General features: G+C 39.7%; 1 protein-coding gene across 1 annotated transcript in view; it reads right to left on the bottom strand.

The window, feature by feature from the left end:
- LOC145274296 (uncharacterized) overlaps positions 1–1769 on the bottom strand; it is a 1843-nt gene extending 74 nt beyond the window's left edge. Inside the window, exon 1 of the mRNA XM_080127390.1 lies at positions 1–1769. This exon is cut by the window's left edge and continues 74 nt beyond it. Within this exon, the coding sequence (XP_079983516.1) occupies positions 546–1523 (978 nt within the window). The 5' untranslated portion in view covers positions 1524–1769 and the 3' untranslated portion in view covers positions 1–545.
- Between the last annotated feature and the right edge of the window lie 8257 nt (positions 1770–10026).

Here is a 10026-nt window from a genome sequence, read left to right as displayed (position 1 = left end):
TTAAATTGAATTTCTAATCATACTTTTTAGAAGACTTTTTGATGTTTTTGTGCGAATGCAAATCATCAAATAGGACAACTCATGCAGGAATATACAGTGAAAAAAACATTTTGTTTTTGCTTCCAACATTCAAGTTTAAAAAGATGTAAATTTTTAAAATAGAAGAAAAAGAGCATAAAAAATACTGAGAAGATGAAAGAAAATTGTTCTCATAATTCTTTTCATTTCGAAAACAGTGAAGTAAGATTCCTTTTCAACAAAGGTTTTCTTCCATAACATTTTAAATCTTTTTTTAAATGTTTAAATGGTAACTTGCCTGTTTGTTTTTCTAAAGTTCTCAGAATTGTTTAAAACGTAATTAAAAATGCTTTTCTGAAATGACTATTTCTAACAATTTAAAATTTGTATAGAAACTTTTTATAAGGTGTTTTTCGTTTTATAAAAATTATGTTGTATTTATGTTTGAACTTTTTTATATTTTTCCTTCAAGCCATAAGAATAACTTTCTATGTTTTTTATGTCAAGTTATTGTGATAAATGATGTCTCACAGATTAGATCTATTGGGTGGGTTAATAACACGTACCATTCCAAGCTCTGAGGGTTCCAAGCACTTCAAGCGATTTTCTGCACCTTCTTTTGGCGGGTAACGATGACATTGGAATTTACTTGGCCATTGTAACTCGAAGATCTTTTGAATTTGTTTATGACAGGAATTGTAAACTTCTTTACAAACTTCTCTGCAAGGTACACGAAATTCTTCAATTCCTTTGTTATCAATACAGTAAGGCAGATAAACACCGCAGATAAAGAAGGCCAGGTGAGGTGAACATCCTGTGGCAACTAGTTCATTATAGTTGTTTACTTCATTAGCAATCCGGGGTCGGAAATTCTGCAAGAACATATTAGGGAGAAATCCAAAGACGTACTGATTTTCATTTTTAGAGTTAGCTGTCAGATTCGAACATATGGGAATTGTGTTTGGTATGCATCTTGTTCCGGTGTCTTGAATATTAGGGAAAGATTGCAGGGAAGATGCAGCCACACAATTTTTCACCGGAAAGTTGTTACATTTTAAATCTTGTGGCCAATCTCGATTCTGGGTTTTAAAGAGTCCCATACAGTCTCTTTTGGCCATTTTACAAACAGATCTACATGGTTTTATCGGCTGACCAGATGATGGGTGACATTTGGGTAGGTAATAGCCGCACACAAGTTCACGAAATTGAGGAGAACATTCAATATCCATAAATGCCCACATAGGTTCGATGAATGCAGAGAGGTCACCCTGGTTCATTATTTGTCCGTCTTTCTTGTGAATAAGTTGTGTTGAGTTGTATGTTATGAGGCTTCGACACATGGGTAACACCACTTCAGTGCATGTCGCCTTATCATAGTTTTCTTTAACCTTTGGTTTCTTGGATTTCCGGGATTTTTTTTTACGTACTCCCAAACTTGGCTGACAAATTAGCAAAATGACCAAGCATATGAGCAACAGATATACAAGGCACTTGTTTCTCCTCATTTTGCAACTGATTAGAATTTCCGAGGGGAAATGTAAAAAAGCAAAGTTCTTGTGTGCTTATGATCTAGTCTAGTTCTGCTCAGAGGAATAAACCCCAAGCACTAAAGAAACAACAACCGAGGAGAGGGGAGCAATAGGAGGAGGAGAGAGGGACTCCTGCTTAAAAAGAAGATATTAAAAGAAAGAATTCCAGTAAAAGTTGTCATCTAATACCAAAGTTAACAGACAAAGTTAAAAAAGAAAGAAAGAATAACATAAATCTCGTTGTCATGGAAACCAGTAAGAGTGACCTACAAGAAAAACAAAAACACTGACTCCAGATGATGTCAGGGTGGGTAGCTGGAAAAACAAATAATTATAGAAAAAGAAATTGAGAAAACACAAAGTCAGACTTGTTATCCTCTTTTCCAGACTCAGTTATTAAAACAACCACCTACACACATGAAAATACACACATGAAAATACACAAAGACAAAATATATAGTACATGCACAGAAAGACACACAAATTAAAGTTAACTTTAATTTGGATGATATATTCAGAAAAGAGGACGGAGAACAGAAAGGAGGTTGATCTGCTGGGAACGTATGTCTTATTTACAGACATGTTTTTGCTATTTTAAGATTAAAAGAAATAAAATTAATCAAAGTCTTAGAAAGCGCATTGCATCTTTTGCAGTTGAAAAGTTTGTTCATTAGAAAAGAAATAAAAGAGGGGAAAATTAAAAAGTGACCAAGTGTACAATAAGAGGAAATCTTTGCTGATATATAAAAGGTACTTTGTGTGTGTGTGTGTGTGTGTGTGTGTGTGTGTGTGTGTGTGTGTTCGTGCTTTGAAACGACTGGGCTGATATTTTGAAATTTGACAAAAATGTCTTATGTGTTTGGGAGTGTTTTTAGATAGGTTATGTATCAGAATGCCTCTGATAAGTATTGAAAATCGATAATTGAAAATCGATAATTGAAAATATTCAATTAAAGAAGAAACAGTCCGATTTTGACCAAAGTGAACACCCTTATACAGCCTATCATTACAAGTGTATTTGAGAGGTTTTATCACCACACAAACAGAAGGACCTGCCATATAAAATCAACAGTAGGTTCTCTGATAAGACAGGAGCGTGTTCGAAATGAATGTTTCTGTTTAGAGCACAACTGAACCATGATACTTGACTTTTGCATTTTAAACTCCAATTGAAACAATTATATAAAAATAATTTTATAAAATCAACAGTAGGTTCTCTATAGTGCAATGTAGACTACAACGTATTGTGGACTAAGTCAGTGTGAGGAAGCATGTAACGCCTTCCCCTAGTGCACCATGATGAATTCCTGACTAGAGCAATCAATTTAAATGACAAATGGACGATTTCACTGACTTTGATGACAATAAAATTATTTGAAATGTGCTAGATTCGTTGATCATCATTCAATCCCGGGCAACGTCGGCTCTCCCTACTAGTGTAAAATAAAATCGATTTATGATAGAATCATAACGCAAAAATTCATCATGCAGAGTTTATATGAAAATATTTTTTAAGGTTTATTTTTGACAAACATTACATGTGCACACATTACGTACATATATCAGAATATATGAAAGAGGAGAACTATTTATAGCACAATGGGAGATTCCATTGTGCACACATGGGCCAGTCTATTCTTTGGATTGTGATTGGTTGAATCATTGATTGGATATGCTTGTACATAAATACAAGCCCTCAGTCCAGCTCAATCTGGTGTCTGTCTTGTGCATAAGCTGGACCCTTGGTAAGTGTTGCTGCTATTATTATTATTATTATTGTTGTTGTTGTGTGTTATTGACTACTACAATTCTTTTGATTATTCTACATCTCCCCTCTTTCCCCCCCCCACGAGTAGGCTGGGTTGTGTGAGAGGTGTATCTCTCTTTTAGGCCTAGTTTGTTGTGTGGTAGTAACCTAGAAAGAGCTCGGGGAATCCTTGATTGAAAGCGTGGGGATATATGTGTGGTTTGTTGTTGGGGTTTGGTTGCTGTGTATGTGCTATTACAGGGAGACAGTGGGAGATGCAAGAATGTAGTATTGCTTGAGGGAATTGTTGGTCCTAGTGCTGCACTTGGTATTGGGGTTGGTGCAGGCTTGAGTTCGCATTTTCTGAGGAAACGGCGGTTCCTAAGTGTGATCCTTCCGGATCCATTAACCCTGATTCGGTATTGTCGATCTGGTAGGGAACTGATGATTTTGCCTGCTGTGTTCCATCTGCGATTGACTGGATTCTGGATGGCTACGGTGTCACCAGCTTGTAACGGTGGAAGGTTGTGGGTATATTTATTGTATCTTTCTACTATTTTTGCATTGCGGTGGTGGAGCATTTCCTCGCGGTGTTGTGCCGCTGACACCCATTCAGGATGAGGCTTGTAGAGGATTGGCTGTGAAGGGATGGAGTCACGTAGTCGACGGTGAAGTAATAATTGAGCTGGTGATAGGCCAATGCTTTGGATTGGGGTATTCCGATACTGCAAGATGGCCCGGGCAACACTGTCATTGTCCAAGGAACCCTGGGGGCCTGTGTTTCCTTTCACAATCCTCTTTGCAGTCTTTACTGCGAGCTCTGCCCTGCCATTGGATTGGGGATACGCAACAGAAGATAATCTGTGCCTAACACACCATGTTTTCAGAAATTCTTGAAATGTGCTGGAAGTGAAAGGTGGGCCGCCATCGGTGCTGAGTTCTTCTGGGGCACCATATGTTTGGAACAGTTGTCGGCATATGGACATCAATTTGGTTGTAGTAGTGTGACCTGATTCTAGGCTGTATAAAATTAGCCAACCAGTTAGCCTATCTGCGCAGGCAAGGTATGTGTGATCTCCAATATAAAAAATATCCATGACGATTTGCTGGAATGGCCACTCTGGGGATCGTGTTAGAATGATAGGCTCCCTTGGTTGACTAGGTGCGATGGTTGAGCATACCATGCAATTCGCCCTAATACTGCGGATTGATGCATCCATCCCTGGCCAGTACACCGATTCGTTGGCACGTGCTTTCATGCCGACTACTCCTTGGTGTGCAGAATGCAGGCAGTGTAGGACCTTTTTTCGTTGTGTTTTGGGGATGACGATCCTTCGATCCAACAATACTAGACCATTGTCAGTGCTAAGGCGGTGCCTCACCTCCCAATACTCACAGACTTTGGGCGCAGTGAGATTACGTGTTTTTGGGAAGCCTTGCTGTATTGTGTCTATTAATTTGTTATATTGTTGATCGCCACGACCTGCTGAACGAATTAGGTCTGGTGATATCATGGCTATATTACTGCTGTCTGCAAATGTTGCTATTAAGGCTGTTGACTCTGTTATGTTGCTTATGTTGTTCGACTCCAGTATATCCATTTGAGAGGGCTTTGCTGGAAATACATTGAGGAGGGCTTGCACCATCGCCACTGGGTGGCGGGAGACTGCATCAGAGCCTCTGTGCCACTTCCCGGGGCAATGCTCTATGGTAAATCTATATCTCAGGGTCTTTTCCTTTAATCTAAAGAGCCGGGGGTTTTGGATCTTGCTCAGATCACGATCGCCAAATATCCCCTTCAGAGGTTCATGGTCTTTTTTTTTTTTTTTTTTTTTTTACAAAGGCGTCACCACATTATCAAGGCCCAGAGGCCACTCAAGGATAAGGGTTAAAGAGTGTACAGTAGAAATTGGTCAATATAGTAATCATTAGTAATGAAAATTTGGTAAATTTGATAACTTATATGGAACGGCTCATCAAGAACTTATTTACTTTAGACTTGAACACAACCATATTGTAGTCAGCCGGAAAGCAGGAAAACGTAAGACAATTCCACAGGCGTGCAGTTCTAAGAAAGAAGCTTTGTTCATGGAATCTACGTTTAGGTTTAGGCACAGATAAAGAGTGGGGGAAATTATTGATAGTGTTTACAGCTAGACGAGTGTTTCTTGTGAAAGTTTGGCGAGGGGGGACCATAGATTGAAGCTCAGTTGAACACTTTCCATGAAAATAACGCAAGTTGCTCTGTCTTTGTCAAATGTTGCTACCCCCTTCTGGACTAGGTGAATTATAACTCGCTTGGAATCTTTGAATGCGTCTTCAAGGTTTTGATTCCAAGCAAATTTGGAGTTTTGTTTGACGAGGTCCCGAAAAGGCACCATAACTGGACCCAGTGAATATGCCCAGGCTACTTGGTTGACAAGCTCAAACCATGATCTGGCGTCAGTAATTGTCCTTGGGACTGGAAAATCCTGTATTGCTTGTATCATGGACTCAGAAGGGGTCACTCCTGAAGAAGTTATCTGGAGGCCTCCAAATTGTACGACATCTTGACAGAATTGGAATTTGTCGGTGTTGAGCACAATTCCATTCTTAGCACATTGGAGCAGGAAATCGAAGGTATGATAAAAGGCTCCCTCAATGCTAGAGTCATATAGCAGGTTATCGTCTACTATCTTCACCTTGCGTGGGATATCTTTTATTATCTCATCGTATCTGCGAGTGTAAGCATCCCCAGATGCGACATATCCTTGAGGCATCCTAAGATACATGTATCTTCCCCACTCAGTTATGAAGGTGGTTAATGGTTGAGATTCTTTGTCTAGGAGAATCGAGTGGTATCCATCAACAGCGTCTAGGACTGTTTTCTTTGTTCTAGGTGGCACTTGCAGTGCCAACTGGAATGGCGACCCAGTATGGTGGGTTTCTCGCTTGCATTGAGAGTTAAGGTGTTGGTAATCTATTGTTCTCCGTGGATTACCATTCTTTTTGGCAGTTATTACCATAGTACTGCACCAATCAGTAGGCATACCCACGGGTACTGGAGCTATGATACCTTTTGCTACATCCTTCCAAAGGGTTTGTCTTACTGGTTCCTTGAAGTGGAAGGGTACAGGAATTGGGTTATGCCTAGCTTTAGGGATTGCTCCCTCTTTGAGGTGAATGTGGGCAGCTGGGCCGGACATGGCTGGAAATATCCCATCTTTGTTGAATGTCGTTTTGGCAAACTTTTCTAGGAGCCAGCTCTTAAGTTTGCCTATGTTATCTTCTGTTGCGGGAAAAGGGAGGTTTTTGGGGCGATTTGGCAATTGATCTACACACTTTTTAGACTCGGTGTCTACCTCTTCATGTTCGTCTGCTAAAGGGTTTGGAAAATGTTTGTGCAATGTTCCCACATCGATGCAGGCTGCTCTGCTGAAATAAAGCCGTTGTATGCCCTTGCATATGTAGAGGGCTTGTTTAGTTGTTTTCCCTCTGACCACAAACTCAACTGGTAGCCAACCCTGACACATGAGTGTGAAACCTCCAACTGTTCGTATGATCTTTCTTGATTGGACAAGACTAATCTCTGTGAGGCCCATTTTGATTAAATACTTTGGTCCCCCAAGACAAATGGCGGCACCACTGTCGGGAAAAACCTTTAGTGTTGTACTACGACTCCTAGGGATATTGACAGCTTGTCTGGGATCTGGTTTTGGTGAGAATGGGATTACTGATGCATTTATTTCAGTTAACAGATCACCTTCTGTAGTCATAATGGTGCCCCTCATTTGATCGAATGTGATATGGGCTATGAGTGTATTCATGGGAGCTTCTTGGTCTTCAAAACTTTTTATCACTGCCGGGCGATATTTCTTTGTCCGGCACACTGCTGAGAAATGGTTAAGTTTCCCACAAGTGTTGCACATTTGATTCCATGCCGGACATGTTAAATGGCGGGCACTTGTCCTTGGAGTACCGTGTTGGTGACTACCGCAACCTATGCAGGTTTGACGGGGTTCTTTATCAGCAATGTTATCGTTGTGAGTAGCAGTAGAGCTAGTGCGAATATTGCCTCTGCTAGTCCGTACAGCACTGTTTTTTTTTTGCCTGCGATATATTGACATCCGGACTGTAGCTATGTCTGAGGTATCAGTCATTGCGGTTTGGTCCTGTAGTGCAGACTCAAATGCCTCAGCATGACAAATATTTTGGTTGAGAGTTCTTAGCAACCCGGCTTTTGCCAGTAGATCGGTCTGAAGCGTATCATTCGATATCCCTTTGATAAATTGGTCCTTGATGTAAATGTCGGACAGGTCGTGATCGCAGTTGGGGCATGAGAAATTACAGTCTATGGCCTAAGACGAACAAGGTATTGTTGGATGGGTTCATCTTCATGCTGTGATATAGATGCAAATGTCATCCGATGGACCATGGGATTTGATTTTTGAGTTACCAATGCTTCTGTCATCTCTAGCAGCTTTTCTGGGTTGGTACGTATTTATGATTGCGTTTTGGACGGATTCATCAGCGCAACTATATAACTGGATATTGGCCTGAGAAGTTGGCATGTCCGTTATTCTGGTGAATACTTCCCAATCAATCCGAAATTTTCTGAATTGTTGAGGGGTCATTTCGAGATGAAGTTGGGGAGGCCTGGCAGCTGGTGCCTTAGCATAGGTGGTCTGGGTAGCGGGCTCCTTGGCTTGTCGAAGGATAGACAGAGCTTCTCCCATTGTTGTGATTCCCAATTCTCTTAGCATGGCTCGATCCATTACTTGAAGGTTTTCTTTCCTCAGTTTTTCCTTCACAAAAGTTGCAGCGTAGCTCTTGGCGGAATCGGCAGCAATGCCTGCTTTGAGGAAATAGTCTTCCCAATCTTCTGTCTCGAATCCTGTTCGTAGCGCCATATTGGATTGTGTAGTGGACTTTCGGTCAGCGTTCAAGTTGTGGATAACTTGACAAAGACTAAAGTTACCTCTCATGAAAGAGGAGAACTATTTATGGCACAATGGGAGATTCCATTGTGCACACATGGGCCAGTCTATTCTTTGGATTGTGATTGGTTGAATCACCTGATTGGATATGTTTGCACATAAATACAAGCCCTCAGTCCAGCTCAATCTGGTGTCTGTCTTGTGCATAAGCTGGACCCTTGGTAAGTGTTGCTGCTATTATTATTATTATTATTATTGTTGTTGTGTGTTATTGACTACTACAGTTCTTTTGATTATTCTACATATTCATCAATAATGGTTATCTTGTTGACCTTATTGATGACTGTATTTTCAAAAAGGTTGCGGATTTTAAATCTCCTAAAAAGTTTGGACCCTTGAAATGCCCGGTTTATTTAAAATTACCGTGGATGGGGGAAAAGAATAATAGACTTTCCAAACAGATTCGCAGAAGTATTTACAACTGCTTTTTTTCTGTGTCCTTGTGTTTGGTATATACTACGAGACCTGCTTTTCTGTCTTTTCGCAAGGATAGTTTGCCTTACATCCAAAATAGTAATATTGTATATCAATTCAAATGCCAGTGCGATGCTGGTTATGTTGGGCGAACATCCTTGCACCTTTTGACTCGTATAAACCAGCATGTTCCATCGAAGATCAGACAAAGGAGGATGGGGTCTGGTGGTCTCCCTCCTTCTGCAGCCTTGGAATCTGCTATTGGCCAGCATTTGGTTGACAACCCGTGCTGTGCCGATAGATATAAAATAGATTGGTTCGAGGTGTTACATAGAGCGGACTCCAAAAACCATTTAAAGATTTTGGAGTCTGTCTCTATCGCGGTGCGTCAACCTTCTTTGTGCCGGCAAAAAGAAACATCAAACACATTATTTCTCTTTGGGGAACTTTGAATTTTTTCTCCCGCTTTTTTTTTTTTCCCCCCCCTCGTTGTGCCAATATTTTAATCGTTTTTAAACGTTAATAAATTTATTTTAGTATCCCCGTACTTGTGGCAAATTTAATAAGTTCCCCATTAGAACTCTTTATTTTTCGACACCATATTATTTTGTTTGCTATCGATTTTCTCTTGACGAGATGATAGCCGAAAGAGCTCTCGAAAAACTTCCGCCTATTATTTTTTTTAAAAACTATATATGAATTCTGTACCTCCAAACATTTATTTATATATATATATATATATATATATATATATATATATATATATATATATATATTAGAAGTACTCATGACCAGCGGCATCATTACCATTATTTTATTTAATTAATAAACACATCTGTTAAAATATTATTCTTTTATAACTGAAAATAAGTCTTTTTATCCTTCTGAAGAATATAAAAATAAAGAGGCTTACTATTTGCGATCAAATTTACATAGAGTTCGTATGCATCACAAAAATCTATGTAAATTTGATGGGAATGCTGAAAAAGGAAAGTTACTGTCTTTAAATATGTAGTGAAGTAGAAAAAAAAAAGAAATTAAAAAAAATATATAAGACACAGCTGTTCCTTCCAAAAGGTTAAGCTCTTCAACGTCCAAAAATAATTCACCGTCACAAAAAGAATTCACCGTCACTTCTTCCAACCGTCGTTTCACTCTCTGCGCTCTTCACGCTGATTAAAATAAAAGTACCGTTTATATGCTGCCCATTTCTCCACTTATGCAAATTGACTATCAACCAGAGCCATCTAGTTTTCCATTTCTCCAAACAGCCAATTTGCAAAGGGGGACAACTCAAACCACACGCCCCCTTGATCTACACGATCATCACATGTCAACCCAT

This window comes from Euprymna scolopes, unplaced genomic scaffold, assembly GCF_053919585.1.
Source record: "Euprymna scolopes isolate OS-2025 unplaced genomic scaffold, ASM5391958v1 sca316, whole genome shotgun sequence".
Taxonomy (NCBI): domain Eukaryota; kingdom Metazoa; phylum Mollusca; class Cephalopoda; order Sepiida; family Sepiolidae; genus Euprymna; species Euprymna scolopes.
The sequence above is the reverse complement of the archived record's forward strand: the minus strand, read 5'-3'. Positions and strand labels throughout refer to the sequence as shown.